Raw genomic sequence first — 21,016 nt, forward strand, 5'->3', positions numbered from 1 at the left:
ACATGTTTAGTTTAGCAAGAAACAGCCATATTTCTTTCCAGAGTGGCTATACCACTTTATTTTCCCACCAGCAGTGTATGAATAATTTGGTTTTCTCCAGAATCTTGCCAGCATTTGGCGTTGTCATATTTTTTATTTTAGTCAATCTGATAGGTATGTAGTAATATCTCGTTGTGGTTTTAATTTGCATTTCCCTAACGGCTAATGATGTCGAACATCTTTTCCTGTGCCATCTGGTATCCTCTTCATTGAAATGTTTTTTGCCCATTTTGTAACTGGATTGTTTTTCTTCTTCCTTTTTTTTCACAGTTGAGTTTTAAGAGTTCTTTTATATTCTATACACAAGTCCTTTCTGGAATATATCCCATTCAAATATGTTCTCCTAGTCTTCAGCTCTCTTTTCATCCTCTTCACAGCATCTTTCACAGAGCATCAAAATGATAGATTTTGAGTAAATCTATTATTTAGCTACTAAAATTCCATTAACCTCCTTGAAACAAGTTAGCACACGTATTACTCAACAAAAATAAATTAAAAAGCATTTATTGTGCTGTCATTTAAAAATTGGCCCCAGCATTTTTTAAGTTGATTTTCTAAAAGCACATAGATATGTGGAAGGTTCTAAGCTGCAAGGTCTGAACTTCAAAATTGATTTTGGTAGCACCAAAACTAAAGGTTTGTTTCTGTCTGTTCATAGGTTCTGTTGCCACTGCGTGTCGTGACCCAGGGGTTCCCATGAATGGAACTCGAAATGGGGATGGACGAGAACCTGGGGATACTGTTGTTTTTCAATGTGACCCAGGATATGAGCTTCAAGGAGAGGAAAGAATAACCTGCATTCAGGTAGAAAATCGATACTTCTGGCAGCCCAGCCCACCAGTCTGTATAGGTATGAATTAAAGAACAATTAAAATTTTATATAAATATAAAACAATGGTTAAAAACTGTTATTGATGTTATTACTTAAGAACAATATTGTAAAATAGTTTCTATATTGGAGTCTAAGATTTCAGAGGTCTATGAATCTCCAAAAAATGCACTAAATTGTAAATAATCATTATTTTTCCCCTGAGGAGAGGGTCCATAATTTCATTGATTTTCAATGATTCTAAGATATTAAAAAAATAATAAATAAGGATCAAAGCTCTTGAAAAGTCCTGATCTTCCCTTATTTACTATATAAATGTAGTTCTCCACTGCTTTTAAAATTTAAGAGTGGATACAGACTCTGTCTTTGAAATGGACTATCTTGCCTCTACAATGGTTATTTCTTCTAAGAAAGAAGATATTATCGAAACTTATGTTTGACTTTCAAAGCTTTGACTTTCCATTCAATTTATGTATTCCAAAAGAACATTAGTTTTTATTTTGATGGTCTAAGGACTTGCAGCATCTTGGTTCATACCCGCAACCGGCTGCTTTTTGTCTTGATGCTCTGTTCTTGAGTCCCCAAGTTAGACTCTAGAAAATTAAGATACGTATTATATCTCTACTGGGATTGAGGAAAAGTTAGAGGGATGTACCACCCTTGGAATGAAAATAGTGAGAAAACCTGCTATATGATCTTTAAAAAAATCTTGTTTATAAAATTAAACTATTTTAATCTTAAACCTTTTACCTCAAGTGTTTTAGAATTGGTGTCATCTTGAATTTACAATACATTTTGACCAAACTATGTTCTCTCTACTCAAAATTTTATTTATTTACATATTCTCTCACTTACTACACTGTAAGCAACTCGAGAGAAGATCCCATATCTTGCTCATCATTGTATTTCTCGTAGCATTCGGCACACACCAATTTAGCATTTAGGAGACTGCGCCTTATTTTTGTTCACCTATATTCAACTCATAAATACACTTTCAATAATCATTTCACAGTGATTTTTTTGAGTCATAATGTAATAGGAAAATAATGTTTAGTAACTCAATCAGAAGTGAACAAACTTAAGCACTCAATTATTCAGATTTATTTTTTCCCTTCTTTTAACTTCATATGCAGGAGTTGCAAACTCAAATTCCGTAGTCATTCAGTGTGTCCTAGGCCTTGTTCTAAGCACTGAGGCTTTAGCAGTTAAACAAGATGGAGAAGTTCCTATTCTTATGAACCCACTTTGCAGTGAAATAAAAAATAAAAAATCTGAATTTTTATATAAGATTTTTTCTATTTTATACGTTGGAACTTTAAAAACAATGCACAAAACAAAACACATCTGAAGGCTCAAACCAGTCAGGGAGAAGACAGACAGTTCTCGACTTCTTCTGTAGAAAATGAGGTGGATGACAAGGAAAAGGCTTATTAAAGAGACAAAAAAAAAAAAAAATCACAAAATTAGGGCATAGCTTGAGCCAGTTCAGATTTAGCCATATCTCCCTTTATACTTCATTATTTCCACTTACACTATGTTGCTCTTCATGTACCATTGCAAGATTCGAAATCATCAAATGTTGATCAGTTTACATTTATTGTAACTGTACTCATAAAAGCAGAGGAAAAATACTGTTAAGAAACACTTTCAAAGAAAAAGAGACTGAAACAATGAAGTTTTCATTTGTTTGTTAACCTAAAAAATCCCAATTAAATTAAAACACCACTTTCCAATTAATTGGAATTTGATTATCTCATAAAGAAAACCTTTGTGTAAAAAGGAAATGATAGAACACTACAGACTTACTGTAGAACTTCTTGCTTTATTGTGATTCTTAGACCTCATTAAAGAGTGTTGCTTACTAGAATTACCAGAAAGCCTATGTTATGTCAAATGTTTTTATGTTTAGAATCCTAAAATAGCAAACACCTTTACACTGAAATTCTAGGAAACATAAAAATCCAAAATGTAAAAGATTAAAGAGTTTTGAGATAAGCTGTTGTAAAATTCCATTTGTAGACAAGGCTTTAGCCAGTAAGTCCTAATTCTAGAAAAAAAACAGTTGAGCACTAAATCGTACTTAAATTGAGCAGGTTGTGGAAAGTGTCTGTACGGATTATGGTGCTGTGCATTATTTTTTGGTAGGAAAAGATAGCTTGAGGAGAGGACATGCATTAGAGCTTCTCTGAGGAAAAAAATAACTTTAAAAAAAAAGAAGTCTGATAAATTGCTAAGGCTGCAAAAAGCTTGACCTCTGAAACTGATAAGAAAGAACTCCATGGTTGGAAATACTATGCCAAAGATTAAACCCTGAACTTTTTAGAAACTCCATAATTCTATGTCTCAGACCCTGGAGCGTAAAGCATTTTGCTTGCATGTAGAAGTAGTCAGCCTTATAGCAAGTACCAAACAGAAGGACGTCATCTTTAAGCGAGTTAATAGAATTCATTCCAACAAAATTGACAGTGTGAAGATTACTTTGACATTGCCAGAGGGAAAGTAGCAGCACTCAATATGAAAGTAAATAACAAAGACATTAGTGTGAGTGGGCTGCTGAGAAAGACAGTAGACACAAATAAAACTGAACTGGGGAGAAAAAATTAAGAGGATTATAAAATAGTTATCAGTAGTTGCCCATATAACTGCCTCGTGAGAAACTATGCTCAGAACAAATCATTAATGTCAGGATTCCACAGAACCTAACTGAAAATTTAATTCATAAATCTGTTTGACTTAAGGAGAATCTTATTCTGATGCCTTATGATTACACGCATAAAAATAAAAATGTATTTTCGAAATGCTATTTAAAATTTAGAATATTTAAGGCAAAGAGAATTTTCTTTACTCACTGAATGTTTGGGATATACAAATGTCAAATATTGTCTCTTCTTGTCTCAATGGCTTTTGCAGATTTTCGGAATCAACTACAGCAGTGAAATATACTGGGAAAACTTTGATAAATAATTTAAATAATAGAATCTAATGAATTTGAAAGGATCTTATGCTCAAATAATAGTATAATCATGGAAAATATCCAGTAAAATACTTAAAAATTATGTAATGGATTTTCCTATAACTTTCATGATAAAAGATATACATATATAAATATATATACAGATGTGTGCATGTGTATAAAACTTCTAACAATAAAAAAGACCAGTGTTTCTTGTGAAAAATAAAGAAAATTGAAACAAACAAAATTGCTCCCCCATGCTTCCCCAAATTACACGTAATCCCACCACCTTAGCACGTGAAAAAAAACCACAAACAACATTTTGCTATTCTTCCTGTCTTTCATTTGTATGTACATACATATATACGTTTGCCATTATTACGCATATTTCTCTAATCTTTTTCAAATTCAAATACGATTTTAAATGTTCCAAAGGCAAAATAGGCTTTTATTTTTATCAAAACACATAGCTGCAAATTAAATTACACATTCATCCGTAGTCATCTTTATTATCTTTATAATCAATACAAAGAGCCAGTAGCAATTCAACAAACATTTATGGAATGTGTAGTATGTGCTGAATTCTAGGTATAAAATAACATATAAGACACAGTCTTTAGCTTACAGATTAGTGATGAATGCAGACACCCAAATGGAATATTAAAATAAAATATAGTAAGGGAAATGATGGAGATAGGCAGAGGTTGCTATGGATACCAGAGTCGGTGGGAGAGAGCTGAAGCAGAGCCCAGGCTGGGGATTTCCAGGGAAACTTCCTGGAGGCAGTGGTGAATCTTGAAACATAAGTAAGAGTTATATAAATGTAGAAGGAAAAAAGGCATTTCAGGAAAAACAAATAGCATGGAAAAGGCATGGAAGTACAAGGAACTATAAGCAGTTTGACGGTATTTGGGTGTGAATTATGTGTCTAGAGTGGTGGTTGATGTAATTGGAAAGGTTGCAGGGGTCAGGTCATGAAAGCTGTACTAGAATTGGGGCATTATCTTTTAGGCAATGTGAAACAACTGCAGAATTTTATGCATAGGCATAGTATAATTAGATGTTTTCACTGAGAAGATGAATTGAAGGAAACTAGATTATATTAGAGGCATGGGAAAGAAGAAGCCATTGCAATATTTCTGGAGGCAGGTAAGAGTCAGATCTAGAAATATGGTAGTAGGCAAAGAAAGAAGAGCCAGGTTGAAAAATATCTACGAGGATCTATGAGGTAGGGTCTTGGTAGTGCTTCTTGATGGATTAGATGCAAGGGTGCAGTGAAGAAAAGGGAAGAATCTTAGGCCTCTAGCTTGAGAACATGGGTGGATGATAGTGCTAATCAAACAACCTAGGAATGCAGGAGAAGCAAACTTGAGTTGAGGTTTGGCTCTGTTAGATATTCTGTGTTAGATGTGCCCAGGCTATCAGGTAGAGAGAGCCAATAAGCATTTGGGCATATGGTTTAGAAGTAAGCAGAGAAATCTGCTGGAGAATATAGGAAAAAGGAGTCATTAGTGTATAAGTGGAAGATAAAATCAAAATTTGGATGTGGTCAACAAGGAAGAATGTAATGGAGTGAAAATTAGAGATGTCTAGGTAAGGAACTGAGGAGAATACTAAAATTATAAGATGAAGTGAAATTTAAAGAAGTCTTGGAAATAAAACTGAGGTCTGTACAAAGACATTAGAAGAAAATTAGAAGTAGAGTTCTAAAAACAAGGAGAGTGAATTTAAGGTGAAAGTCAACAGTTAAGAGTGACTACAGATGTGAAAACAAAGATCAAGACAGAAAAGTCTCCATTTTATTTGTCAATACAAAAGTCATTTCAGGGTGAGCTAAGAGGCATTTGTGTTGGGGGCAAGGAGGCTGAGGGAGATAGCAATGGCTGGAAAGAGAATGAGAGGTAAAGGAACCAATGAAGACATCTAGAGTCCCTAAGCAACAAAAAGGTTATTGTGTCTCTCTAAATATAATTTAAAATAAAAACAATACTAAACTTTAAGATAAGTTCTCTCTCTTTGGTGCTTTTCTCTGAGATATAACACAAGAAACTATTTTTTCCCTGCTAGTGACCTCTTTTGCTAATCATGTTAGTCCATCTATAGGTAAATACAGCACATAGATGAAGAAAGAAATGTTGAGATTAGACCTCCTTTTCAGAAGACTTAGCTGTGGAAATTAAAAAAAAAATCTGAAAGAAGGAGAGACTTTTGTTCCAAAAGAGTTACTGCAGGACAGGGGTAGGGGGAACTACTACTGTGATAAGGAGAATAATGTGACCACAAGCTCTACGAGCATCTCAAGAGTTAGGCAAACAAGATTTTTCTTTTGTAGAGTACAAAAGGCTGGAGTGAAGCGGGTGTGGGGAACTGGAGTGAGAGGGGCCAGAGTGGAGAGTAGATCAGAGAATGTGGTACTCTGATTCCAGTCTATCCTCAGCAGGGGCTGTGTGCTGGCTCAAGGCTGAGGGTGGGCAAAGTTCAGGGGACTAGAGGAAGGCGAGAAGCTTAACCAAAGTTTGGTAACAAGCATTTTATTCTGATTGATAGTGGGGATAAGCAATTCATCTTATCATTTGAGACAAGAATGGGAATTTTCAGGGTCTGTGTCTGGTCTGTCATAGGAAAATGAGAAGGACTTATTTAAGGGGTCTTCTCTAAGATGTGATAAGTGAGTCTTCTCTGAGTCTTATGGGGAAGTGTGGTTCCTCACGATAAGCAGTTTAACTAAACACAAAAGGGTGAGGAGATTTCTTAACCATCAGGTAAAAATTAACATTCTCAGTTGAAAAAAAGGTGAAAGGAAATAGCTCGTAGGGAACTTTATTTCATGTTTAGGATGAAAGAGACTCGAGCGTGTCTGTGGACAAAGGGAAGAAGCCAGAGAGAATAAAGGAGATAAATGAACAAAGGTTCTGGAGAAGGAAGAGGGCTTATGTGACACATTGAGGGTGTTATCCTGATTAATAGGAGGGACTGTTTATCCTCTGATTATAGAGAAAAATATTCAGGAGGCATCGAAATCTGAAGAGGGAAGACTACAAAAAGTTGAGATAGTTTATGTCTAATCATTTGACAAGATGTGACAAAAATGTACAAGTGATAGGTAAGCAGTGATGAATATATTAAGTCTTTGAAAATAAATATACTCAGTAAGTATGAGCTGAGGTCGTCTACTGTGACTGAGACACTGAGGCAAGGGTAGAGGGGCGTGGAGAGATGTAATAGTGGACATCCATAATTTAGATGGCAGAAATTACCAAATTGTAATGATGATTTTGCATATCTAGATTCAGGCAAAGAATAGAGATTTGAAATGTTGCCGGAACCAAAATTCTCCTCCATCCAAAACCAGTTTTGTGCTGTCAAAAGAATCTGTATGCCTTATAAGTGAATGGTAAAATTTATCTGAGAAAACTATAATTTTAAAACTCAGATAGGAGGAGAATGCTGATGTGCTGTATGTGTAGGAGACATCGTGAGATCATGAGAATCCCAACTGCGATCTCCCTCTGAAGCTGCCAGAGCTGTGTAACATATTATTTTCTGATCATAAGCTGTGTTTAACAGACTTCAACAATAATCCCCTGAAGATTCTATTCTCTGAATTGCACTGACAATTTTTTGAGCCTCTCCACTGAAGTGTTACAGAAACCTTTGTTTGGGGCTGCAATAATAAGTGCAACAGCCGTCCACTTTCATCAGTAAGTCAGGCAACTAGAATTTAGAAATATCCTAACACTCAGGATAACAGTGTTCTAGTGTAAAGTGCTGTAGGTTCTCAGACAATTATCCATTCTCACTCATTAACTATTATCAAAGCCTCTTCCTCCATAAATACATAAAAAGTTACCAGGGAAGAAACGAAAATGAGTCAAATATCTCATATCCTATTATTCTACTTATTATTACAGGTTTTGTTTGCTTTCTTTTGTTTCTAACTTCTTCTAGTAACCTTCAGACTTTTTCTTAGTAACCATGTGGAAATGATCTTTACTCCTCTTCTCAGTGTTTTTCTTTTACATGAAACAAAATAGTAATAGAAAGAGAGAGGAAATATATATATAATTTTTTCTTGTCTTATGAAGCCAGTAAAGCAGTTAAATTCAATGTATTCATGTATGTATGTACATATTTAATATTTTCATGGTCTTTCTTGAAAGACAACGCAGTATTCAATTATCCAGTACTATAAAAATTCAGGTCTGTACAAAACCTCCAAAATTTTTTTAGAGAAGTGTTTTCACAAATATTGATAACTAATAAATTTTATTAATCACTTAAGGGGGTCTTGTTTGTTTAAATTAAAGCACCCTGCGGAGGCAATTTAACAGGATCTTCAGGCTTTATTCTTTCGCCAAACTTCCCTCATCCGTATCCCCATAGCAGGGACTGTGACTGGACTGTCGCCGTCAATGCAGACTATGTTATCTCCTTGGCATTTATCAGGTGAGTTCTTATACATTTCCACATTTAAAAAATCTTTTTGGTCATTTTGCTTTAGTGTTTGCACCAGGCAAGTTTTTATTTCTATACATGACATTTTTATTATTTTTTACTAATTCTAATATGAATACTTCACAATCAACAGTTTACACAGCCTTGTATCGTAGCAAAGATGCCGGTGCAGTTCTGAAGGCTAGTGGGTGAGCATCTTCACCAGATTCCAGTGTAGAGGAAACGTGTTAAAGTTTGCATGGTTTATTGAGTCTCATAAAATGTGATCTCTCTATAACCTCTCCTCCCTCCCTGTACTTACCATCACTGCTTCAAAAAATTCAATTTTTTCTGGGGCTGGCCTGGTGGCACAGGCAGTTGAGTGCGCGCGCTCCGCTGCAGCAGCCCGGGGTTCGCTGGTTCAGATCCTGGGCGTGCACCGATGCACTGCTTGGCGGGCCATACTGTGGCGGCGTCCCATATAAAGTGGAGGAAGATGGGCATGGATGTTAGCCCAGGGCCAGTCTTCCTCAGCAAAAAAGAGGAGGATTGGCAGATGTTGGCTCAGGGCCAATCTTCCTCGCCCCCCCCCCCCCAAAAAAAAAAATTCAATTTTTCCTAAACTTCAAGACTAGAAGGTCAGTACTTCAAGGAGTTTTTTCTCCCACGTGTGCACCACCCAAACCCTTTTGAAGCATCTAAATACCCATGTGCAGCACCACCTGGTGGGCTTGGGAAGACGTATATTCTAACTACCACCCTTTCTGGTGGTCTCATTAAGTCAAGCCTACAAAGTGGAATCTGATGGATCATTTCTGTGTGATTTCTCAACAGAACTTGTCTCATGATAGAACTTTACATGGGAGTGTTCCAGAATATACATCTGTTGTTTGGGGATGTCAGTTGCAGGGTTAGCTTATTACTCGAGTAGTAGAGGGTGAGGCTTCCTGTATGGGAAAGAAGGAAGCTGAGTTGGAGCCCTAGCTCTGCCCCTGTCATCTGTGTTACCTTGGTTAAGTTCTTTATTTGAATGAACCTCTGTCTCCTCACATGAAGCTAATAGATGTTATCATAAAACCTGGCCTAACCCTTCCCTTTAAGATTTTAATGGGAGTGTTAGGTATCAGCAACTCAAAGAGTTCCTAAGTAGAAGTGTTCCTAATCTTCAGTGCCCAAGACTGATGCATGTTGGCCCTAGCAACACAACTCCTTCTGCTAGTGTGTTCAAGCTGCTTGGTATTTATGTAAAATATTAAGCTCAAATATGCAGTTTTTTCTTATATATTGAAGTTAAATTTTTAAAAAATTAAAGAAAAGATAATTTGAAGTCATGAAAATTTTAAAAAGTGTGAATATACGGAATTTTTATTTCTATAGTTTGTAGCGATACATTGATAATTGGTAATAACAAAGCAACAATGATGATAATGTTAGTTACATTTGAGGACCCAGTTATAAGACAACTTCCTGAGGTAAGTACTATTATTTCTACTTTTTTTTTTTTTTAAAGATTTATTTATTTATTTTCCCCCCAAAGCCCCAGTAGATAGTTGTATGTCATAGTTGCACAGCCTTCTAGTTGCCGTATGTGGGACGCGGCCTCAGCATGGCCGGAGAAGCGGTGTGTCGGTGCGCACCCGGGATCTGAACCGGGGCTGCCAGCATCAGAAAGCGCGCACTTAACCACTAAGCCACGGGGCCGGACCCCTATTTCTATTCTTATAGTTGAGGAAACAGCAGTATAGATATTAGAAATGTCAAGATGTATGATGCAAGGGTTAGTTTACTTATAAAATTATTGTAGTTAATAACTGAGTGGTAGAAGGCTGTATTACATGAAGTGCATGACCTAAATTTGATTTCCAGCTGTGTCATTTATGATGTGACCTTGGAGAGACCACTGATATTTCGGGGCCTTAGTATACTCATTGGGAAAATGAAAATGATAATCCCTTCCTTATACCACAGCATTATTGAGAAGACCAAGTTAGTATTTCTGAAAGTGCCTTGTAAAATAGAGTGTACCATGAGAATGTACTGACTTTCTAGTTTTTCAGGAAAAATAATCATTACAGCTAAGATTCTAAAATTTCCTAGAAAAAGACTAATTTTTGTTTTATTCTTGTTTTCCAAGAAGTAACAGATCAATATTTTGAAATATTTATTTAAGCTCAAACTAGAAATTAAAAAGAAATGTACTACAATCCACTGTTAAATAGGCTTTTGGCCTTCCAAGGCCACATGCCACTACAATATATCATTTACAAATCACTTGTTCCTAGTGATTCTCCCAACAGTGAGGTAGGTGAGGAAGTTGTAATTCTCATCAAACCTAAATGTTGCAAGAGATGAAGTTCAGAAATGTTGTGTTTCACACCAGAACAGGGGGAGTAAGTAATGAAATAAGGCCTCGTCCTCTGTTTTCTGCTCTATTACAGCAAAAGTTACTAAAATGCAGGCCTCATATTCACTGAAGGTTTCAAGAGTAATTAATTGATTTAGACTTATGAAACTACTGAATAAATTAAAACAAAATATAGCAATGTGATGGTGGTCCCCAAATTTTCTCATGTTACAGGGTCCCTTATATAAGGAAAGGTTGGGAACCTCTGCATTATTTCAGTCTTTTCTCACCACTCTTTATGAACAAGTAAACTAGCTAGGCTCCTCCCCCTTAAACATGCATACATAAAGGATTAGAGTTGTTGTGGAAACTTAACCTCTGTAAATCCAGTAGATTTGGAAATAATATCTCTCACCTAACAAGTTTCTTGTTTAGATGCAGAGATAGAGATGGTAAAACTTGACAAAATAGTTTCACCACTGATGGATGTTTAACAATGGCAAGCTTTACTAGTTTTATTTTATATCATGAACTTGTTGACTTTTCTTAATGCCCTAGTTGAGTCCATCCTTTTCTCTGCCACAGTATGAGTTAGGTAATAGACTAATGATTGCGTAGGTTCTAAATATATGGGTTCTATAATCATTATGAGACAATTCTCATAATTTTGAAGGTTGTTAGGCAAGTTTATTAGGCAAATTTTACAGTAATTTACATGCTAAAATGTCCTTATTCACACATTATTTAATTTTGACAAATAGTATATTGGTTTGATTTCTTCTACATTAAGTTCTAAAAGAAGAAAATATATTTACTTTCAGGAAAAAGAATGTCTAATGCAATGTGCCGTGCTTCATTTGAGTTATTTAAATGCAAATTTTGTATTTCAAACTTCTGTTTGAGTCTGATATGTAGAGTTGAATTTTAAAACAGCAAAAATGCTCATAAATTTCAAAGTTTAAGGCAAATAGTACCATTGACAGAGCAAAAAGAGGTTGTATTTTCATGATGCAGAATATCTAGATAAGGGTTTTAAAAAACAGATATTGTCTTCCACATTTTACTGATACAAAGTAACTTACATAAAGATAAGTAGCTGACAACGGCAGAAGCAAGGCTTGAAACTACATCTCTGACTCCAAATCCTGTACCTTTTCATCAACTAGACCATTTGCCTTACAGTGATTCGTATGCCCTGTGGACACAATGCCAACTTAGAAATATTTGAAAAAATCAAGATGTCTTTTCTCTTTTCCACTGTGGAGCTGATATTCATATTCAATGTGTTGTTGCCAGGCGAATTTTCAAAGTAGCTTATTTTGACAGGGTCTGTTGTTATTTTTAACGATATTGACTGAATTAATATATGATTATATATGATATATATATTAGACTTAATACCTTAGTAATAACCATTCCACTTGTTTTTCTCTCTCTTCCTTTTTTTTTTAGTTTTAGCATAGAACCAAACTATGACTTCCTCTATATATATGATGGACCAGACAGTAATAGCCCACTGATTGGAAGTTTTCAAGACAGCAAGTTACCAGAGAGAATAGAGAGCAGCTCAAATACCATGCATTTGGCTTTTCGGAGTGATGGATCTGTTAGTTACACTGGATTTCATTTAGAATATAAAGGTAAACATGAATGTTGATTTTAGCATTGTGATTTAAATTGTGACTATTTTACACAGGAGAATAATTTTATATTGGCCGTTGTCAATGGTTAGTTATATATGCATTTCTTGATGCAGGCTACCTACAATTCATCCCATAAAAGAGCTCTCACTCTAGGCTTTTCCTATCAGTAAGAAGAAATTAGCATTTCCCTAATTACTACCGTAGGAAATGTATCAGGCAAACAAATTAGCAATTAGTGTACTGTGGGAGTTGGCTGAGACCACAAAATATTTTTTAAAAAACAGTCATTTTTTGGAAGCTGAAGATTCACTCAAATATCTTTATTCAGAGACTACTCTCAGTGATAAGGAGAATAAATTATAGTGATAATTATGTTTCGGAAAATGTCTAAAGATATTTAAATATGTCAATATTCTGAATAAGAAGAATAAAATATAGTGAGAATTATAATATTTTAGCATATTTATGCAAGTATTTAAATGAATCAATATTACAATGCCTATGGATGTTTATAAATATATTTTTCTTAAGTTTTAACTCAATGACTATAAGAACAAGTTCAATCTTAGTTGTTTACAGTTAAAATTTATTTTTCAATAATTGAATCCATAAAGGACTTACTTATTATACATCTCAAGTTATCAGTTGAGTTCTGAAAATACATACTTTGCAATTGTTACTTACTACTTGGCTTTCTTTTTTTCATTACGAAATACTTCAATAACTGAAAATTATACAGAAAAATAAAACAAACTTCAAAGTATCCACCATCCAACCTGACAGACCTTAACATTGTGTCATATTTGCTTCAGATCTCTTTATTCTTGTCTTAAGAAATATAATATCACATATACAGTTGAAACTCCTATTGCATTTGCCATGGGAACAGGGGTGTATTTCTTCAGAACTACCAAAAGAATTCAAGATAAATTCCACAACTTCACATGGCATGGGTTAAGGAAGGCTTTTTTAGGGAAAGGAAAAATTCACAGGTCAGCAAGATATAGAAGCTTGGAGTCCTCCAATATCTCCATCATTAGTTGGAAATGCATGCAATGGCCAAGGTACCTGCTGGAAATGGACATGGTGTGGATTTCATTCCAGTGGAAAGATTGAGCCCTCTCTGGATCTCTCATCTTACAGAGCAAAGTAAGAAAATAGCTTTGTCAGTGGGAGAATATACAAGCTGCTTGGAACCAGACAGTGAGGATTTGGTGTGCCAGCTATTTGTTGGAGTTGTCTGCAAATGCTAGCTGTTCCAAACCAGGGAAGCTTAGACTTTGTGTCTGTGGGTTGGGAAGCACTGGTCTTATGGAGAGTTGAACTTGAGCACCATACCAATTTCTCCAACTGGAAGAGGCTCCCCACATCATACGCCAGGACCCAGCAAGCTAGCTATCTAGGCAACCATGATGAGCCCTCAAGGTCATTTTCAGACAGTCCTGTTCTTTTCATGACAGTATCCTCCTAATTCTGAATTTGGTGCTTATCTTTTCCATGTATGTATGCTGGTACCTATTTTTATATTTTCCTTTATGTACACATCTGTCACCCTATTTTCATGAAAAATTTTTATTTCTGTCATGTACATATCCTTGTGAAAATTTTTTTCTCCTTTTACTTTGTTTTTGAGATTTATCAATGATAGAGACATGTAAATTTAGTTCATTAATTTCTTTATGATATTCCATCATATGACTGTATCATAGTTAATTTATAAAGTTTTCTGATAGACACTTAGGTTGTTTCAGTTTTTCACTACCAGAAACGAATCATGATGAAATGAACATTCTTTTACATGCCTTCTTGAACATATTCGTGAGAGTCTAAGAAATCTATAAACCTAGGAGTGGGATTATTGGGTCAAATATCTTGAATCTAACTCCATATTTCCAAATTACTCTTAGAAGAGCTTGTACCAATTTATATTCTCAACAATCAAGAAAGCATATCAGAAACTTTACAAATTTTTAATTGAAATATAATTGACATATAACTTTATATTAGTTTTAGGTGTAAAACAATGATGTAGTATAAGTATATATTGTAAAATGTATATATTGTGTAACATCCATCACCACACATGGTTACACACTTTTTTTCTGGTGATGAGAACTTTTAAGATCTGTTCTCTTAGCAACTTGCAAATATACAATACAGTATTGTTAACTATAGTCACCATGCTTTACATTACATTTCCAGGGCTTATTTATCTTATAACTGGAAGTTTGTACCTTTTGATCACTTTTACCTATTTCACCCATCCCCCCACCCCAGCCTCTGGCAACCACCAATCTGTTCTCTGAGTTTGGTTTGCTTTTTTTTTAGGTTCCATACATAAGTGAGATCATACAGTATTTGTCCTTCTCTGTCTGAATTATTTCACTTAGCATTATGCCCTTAAGGTCCATCTGTGTTGTTACAAATGGCAAGATTTCCTCCTTTTTATGGCTGCATAATATTCCATTGTGTGTGTGTGTGTGTGTGTGTGTGTGTGTGTGTATACACCATATTTTCTTTATCCATTCATTCGCTGATGGATGCATAGGTAGTTTCCATATCTTGGCTGTTGTAAATAATGTTGCAATGAACATGGGAGTGCAGATATCTTTGAGATAGTGATTTCAAGAAACTCCACATTTTTAAAAAACCAATGTTCTTGTCGAACTTGAAAGTTGTCCATCTCATGGGTATTAAATTTTATCTTATTGTCATTTTTATTGCCTTTTCTTTAATCACTGTTAAGTTGAGCATCTTTTCATCTTTTCCCTAGTTTGCATACTGAAGTTTCCTTTTTGTGAATTACATATTCCTATTATTGTACATTTTTCTAATCAGTAGCCTGTTTGTTATTTATAAGAAATCTTTTTTGTATTGTGGATATTAATTCTTTATTATCTGTGTTGTACTAAAAATCTTTCCATCATTTTTGGCAAGTGATTTCACCTTATTTCTGGTTTCTTTTGCTGTACAAAAGTTTTAAAAATCAATATCAATGTTTAATCTTCCCTGCTTTTGTGGTCTGTGCTTTTTATGCCTAAAATCCTTCCTTATTATGAGGTCATAAAGGCATTTTCCTAAACTTTTTCTAAAGTTTTAAAGCTTTGCTTTTCACCTTTAATCTCTTTCGTCTATGTGAAGTTTATTTTTATGTAAGCTAGGCATCCAATTTTATTTTTTCCATACGGATAGTCAATTGTCCTTGCACCATTTATTGACAGATGATGCTACTGCTCTCAAACATTGGGTTTCTATATGTCTGCTTCTAAATTTCTATTATTCCATTGGCCTATTTTTCTATCTCCAGGCCAAGACTTCTCTGAATTTTAAGACTATAGCTTTAAAATAAGTCATGATATGAGGTAGGCAGAATACATCACCTTCTTCTTCTCCAGAATTATCTTATTGTCTATTAACCTTTTGAACTTTTATTTAGATTTTAGAATTAAGCTTGTTCCACCTGTTGAATTTCATTGAGACTGCATTGAATTTATAAATTATTTAGGAATAAACTGAAGTGGGTATGATATTTAATCTTCCCATTTGTTAATATGGCATATCTCTCAATTTACTCATGTTTTCTTCAGTGTCTTTCACTAATGTTTATGATTGTCTTTATGAAAGTTTTCTCATCTAAATCTTAAACGTCGTGCAGGTTCCATTGTAATTAAGCGATATTTTTATTCTTAATGATTTTGCTGGTTGTTGCTAATAATAAGACCACAATGGATTTTTGTAATTGCCTAGTATCTAGCAAACTTGCTTAACTCTTTCATTAATTATAATTTTTCTATAGAGTTTTTTGGATTTTCTATGCAAATAGTAACAAATAGCTCTGTTTCTTTCTAGTATGTACGTACTATGTATTTTTTTTCTTAGCTTAATGCTCTTGATAGGAACTTCAGCACCATGTCAAATTCAAACAGCGATAGCCGTCATCCTTGTGTCATTGCTGATTTTAAAGAGAATACATCCAATATTTTGCCTCTAAGAATGACATTTGCTATTGGTTGGCAGCAATGTTATTAAGGACTCACATTTTTTAACTCATTTTCAGAGACGTTTCAATATTATTTACATATAAAAATCATTTACCTCTATGAGTAAAGAAGTGTTAGCATATCAAGGTTAAGTAATTTGCCCAAAATCATATGGCAGGGCTAAGGTTTGATTCAGAGTGGGCTCCAGAGTCCACACTCTTATGCAAAATGTTACATATATTACCTAGAGATATTCTTTATCAATTATAGGAAGTTTCTTTCCATTCCTGGTTCACTAAAATGGTTTAATCATAAAGGGATTGAATTTTATCAACTGCTTTTTCATCAGCTATTAAAAATATCACATGATTTTCCTTTGTGAAGCTCTTAATGTTGTAAATTATAGTTTTTCTAACCTTAAAACATCTTTACATTCGTAGGATAAAACCAGTTGTTTCATTATTTTTTGTTTTTAATATACTTTGCTGATTTCAGTACACTTATTAAATTTCTGTAATTATGGTATATATTGCCATAGATTTATTACCATCTATTAAAAAATGTATCATCATTGATGTATTACCATAAGATTAGTCTATAATTTTCCTTCCTTATATTGTTCTTGTCTAGTTTTGATCAAGATTATACAGCAGAGTAACTTTGGGAGCATTCTCAGTTTTCTAGTATCTAGGATAGTTTGTGTAAGATAGGGATCAACTGTTTCTTAAACGTTTGCTAGAACTTCCCTGTAAAAATATGGACTTGGTGATTTGAGGTAGTAGAATTTTAGATTTTATAAACCTATGTAGGTTTTTTGCTTTACTAACTCTCCACACGTATACTAAAATTCAACCTTCTTAAGAGCAAGAACTCTTGTTTATTCACCCCTATATAGTGAGTGCCTTAGAATAGTACCTACACGTGGTAATTGTTTGATAATTATTTAATTGATGGGTTTTGAGCAGCTTAAACAGCTGTTTTCTGTTTTAAATCAAATCATAGTTAGAATCATAGAATAATAGCATCATTGAAATGTAAGAAACCTTAGAGATAAATTTCTGTGCTGTATTTTATAAATGAGAACTTTGCTCTTTAGAAATAGCTACTTACATCTGCAAGTTAACAGGCTTATAGATAAGACGTGTTTAAAAAAGAAAAAAAGAAAGAGAAGTAAACAGTAGAGCTAAGTTAATTGTGAATTAATGTTCAATAAAACGTTTCCAGAGATCACAAGGATAAAAGATGCAGAAAGAATGTCACAAATAGTACTATGCTCAGGGCAGATGGTGCTAATTTATTACAGATTTCTTTCTCATGGAAACTGGACTTGGCCTTACAATCCTTTCTCTACATAACATTTCACACTAAATCCATGTAATTACGCACTTAAAATAAAACCTACTTGCCCATATCTCAGTTAAATGTATGTCCATTCCTATTGCCCAGCTTGATCAATTTCCATGTCCCATTATTTCCAAAAACTTAAGATTTATGCTGCCGTGGGAAAGGGGCCACATATGCAAACTAAAAAAAAAAAAAAAAAAAAGATAATATTAATTATTTATTATGTATTTATTATAGGTACAATGATTAGCTCTTTTTAATACATTATCTCTGTCCTTCCCATGAGCAGGCACACTTATCAATGCAACAAAAATATTAAACAGCATTATGACGTAGGTATTGCTGTCTCTATTTTACAAATGATGAAATTGAGGATAAGATTGTTAAAATGAGTTGCATAAGACGATATAAATTATTATTACCAATAAGAGTAAAGGCAAATAAAAATATAAGAGTACAGGCAGAGAGAAATAGATAATCTTTCCATGAACTACAGTCCTTCTCCTTGGACCCTACAACTACTCCCCGCCATCCTCAGCTGCTACACAACACCCACTTACACTCAATTCCACAAGGTCCTATTTTTATACTCCAGAAGGTATTTCATTATGATGTTAGTACTGAGTTCATGGTACTCCCCAATCTAACCTAATTAATTCTCTGGACTGGTCCTCAAAACCCTCATCCATGGGAAAATTCCATTTCCCAACTCAGGGTCTCCAGAGTCTGTCTTTTCGTATCAGCCTCCCTATTTCCTATCCTATTTCAAAAAATGTTACCTCTTAAATTGTCTAGTTTCTTAAAGCTAATAAAGTGGTCCTTATGTTTATTTCTGCCATAGACAAGTTCCTCACAATTTCCAAGGTAAAATGTGCACCGCCAAAATGAATTGACATATATATGGAGGCCTTGGAGAATAAAAGTATTTCCTTTGCCATTTGTATTACATATCATATACCTTGACTTAAGCATTTTGATTTCTGTTAGCGCTGAAAAAGTAAAGTTGTTAAGTCCTGACTCACTCTAAATAATGCTATTTGTAGGCCTTCAATTAAAAAACCATAGATCCAGCACCTACCTCTACTAGAGCTCACACCAGAGTGTAGTTGCCATTGCTTGTGTTCATGTCTATCGCTCCATTTTCTCCTTGAAGATGGATACTGAATCTTATTTTTGTTTGTGTGCAAATACATAGTAGTAGTGCAAACAAAGCACTTGAAGGATGAATGAATGATATATTCAAACATTGCGAAAACACAAACCTGCTAACATGGATTCTGGAAGGAATACCACTTTATTTTTACATAAAGCAAATGGTGACTATCCATTTTTGGGTACTGTAGTATTGTAGATACTCCAGTATTGTAGGTAATAGTAAATTGGAGTAGAGAAATAGAAGTTTGGGGTGGAGGGGGAGATGTTTTGCTAGTTTGAAAAGAATGTCCCCAAAGTTTAAATCAGGCCTAGTCTCCATTTATCTCATTGTAATTTCAATGAGGTACAGTATTAACAAATTAATAGTTGAGTAAATATTTAGAGTTTAAACAGCGCTCTCATTTGCATTGCTTTACTATTAAGACTATTTTAGATTATAATGTTAAGTATGTCTTAAATATTTATAGTTTTAATATTTATACAAATGTGACTTTGAGTAATGATTTGTATTATTTTAACAAAATATACTGGTTTTGATGGAGAGAGAATATACACAGTTTTGTGCCACTGAAAGGGACCTGCGGCAGTTGGTGCTTTAGCTGGCAGGGAATATCAATTCATAGGCACCAATATGTACGGTGAAAGACTTATGATAGTTGTTTATACATGGTGTAAGTTAGCCACCTGCTCCAAGAACCTTAAAAGTATCATAAATTACTTCCTAAATTCAAATATCAATTTAAGGTAAGATATATTTTTTCACAGAGCAACCTATTACATTTCAACTCTATTTTGAGATATTTGGGGAGCAATCATTGAATTTCCATTACAACAATAATTTCAAAAGTAAAAAAGATACATGTATGGCTTATGTTTATTCTCAAAAGGCACCCTAGGAGATCTGGCCCTGTGTGACCTCTGCATCTTCCAATAGGGAGGGCCTCTTGGGACTGATTTTGATCAGATGAGGGGACTACAATGCATACACAACTTGAAGGCAGCTCAGCTCTTAGTTGCTGAACTCACGCCAGCAGGTACATGCCCATCCATATCTGTCAACTATTCTGGAAATAACAGGCAGCTGGATATTATATACTGTAGTCACCTCTCAAAAACAAAAATAATATATACCTAATTTTAATTATCCACAGAATGACATCATTCATAATGGTCCCTTCATGAATGTACACCTATATGTGGGAATAAACTTTGAAGTAAAATCTCTTTAACAATAAAAACATGTATGGAGCTAGCCTTGATGGTCTAGTGATTAAAGTTTGGTGCTCTCACTGCTTTGGTGGCCCAGGTTCGTTCCCTGGTTGTAGAACCATACCACTTGTCAGTTGCCATGCTGTGGCAGTGGCTCACATAGAAGAACTAGAAGGACTTACAACTAGAATATACAACCATGTACTGGGGCTTTGGGGAGGAAAAAATGTATATATATATTTATGGTTCTTCTTAGTCCAGAAAACAATATTTATGTATAAATAAATCATTAAGTGTGAATTGAACAAGCACTATTTAGTCATCGCTATTCTTGGTGTAAAATATAATAAAAACTTTACAATATTATATGCTTTTATTGCACATATGCAATAATTATATGCTTATTATATATATCAATATCTGTATTTCTCATGAATAAAATGAAAACCAGAGCATAGTAAAGCTTTAATTTTTCTAATTGAATCTTCTTCAGGGCACATTTTTCAGCTCTATAATATCAAATGTTTTCATTAAAATAAGCATTGAGGATAGTTTAAGTTCCTGTGGAAAAATTCTGAAAAATACATCTTTTGTAAAAATGAATAAAAAAAGCCATAGGTAAGATATAGGCTTTATCGCTTATGCTCACTTCTGTCTTCCAGCAGACATCTTCTAATACACTTTATTTGGTATATAAGGCCAGGAACTTTTATAGCTAGGATCTGTTCAGTAGGCAAACTACTATTAATTTAATTAATTAATAAAATTAATTATTCATTAAAAATAATGCTATCAACTTGTCTGCCTCACCATTATTTTCAAAAACTAAAATCACCTTTTCATCCACTGCCTAGACCTTTATGTAAGGATTTTCCAGGTGTTTTCAAATTTCCAGATGTAATTGCTATAGCATCCATGCAAATAAACAAGGGCAGTATTATTCATGGAAAGCTGTTCACCAAGGATTTAAACATAATAGTGGAATAAATGAATCCTCTCAAAATGAGGCTAGCAATATAAAATTGTTGCAGAGGCAATATTTTTAATTTGTCAACCACATTTCCCTGTCCTCAATGAGTAGGATGT

At 34.3% G+C, this 21,016-nt stretch overlaps 1 protein-coding gene across 4 annotated transcripts in view; it reads left to right on the plus strand.

Moving 5' to 3' along the window:
- The window catches only part of CSMD3 (CUB and Sushi multiple domains 3), a 1,195,693-nt gene that overhangs the window by 901,675 nt on the left and 273,002 nt on the right, over nucleotides 1-21,016 (plus strand). For all 4 annotated transcript variants that reach the window (XM_004431279.3, XM_087447535.1, XM_004431280.3 and 1 more), the window contains 3 exons: nucleotides 698-889; nucleotides 8,129-8,267; nucleotides 12,052-12,239. In XM_004431279.3, the coding sequence (XP_004431336.2) occupies nucleotides 698-889; nucleotides 8,129-8,267; nucleotides 12,052-12,239 (519 nt within the window). The remainder of the gene's footprint in view (nucleotides 1-697; nucleotides 890-8,128; nucleotides 8,268-12,051; nucleotides 12,240-21,016) is intronic.

This window comes from Ceratotherium simum, chromosome 23 (assembly GCF_057802395.1).
Source record: "Ceratotherium simum simum isolate JZ-2026a chromosome 23, ASM5780239v1, whole genome shotgun sequence".
Lineage (NCBI taxonomy): Eukaryota > Metazoa > Chordata > Mammalia > Perissodactyla > Rhinocerotidae > Ceratotherium > Ceratotherium simum.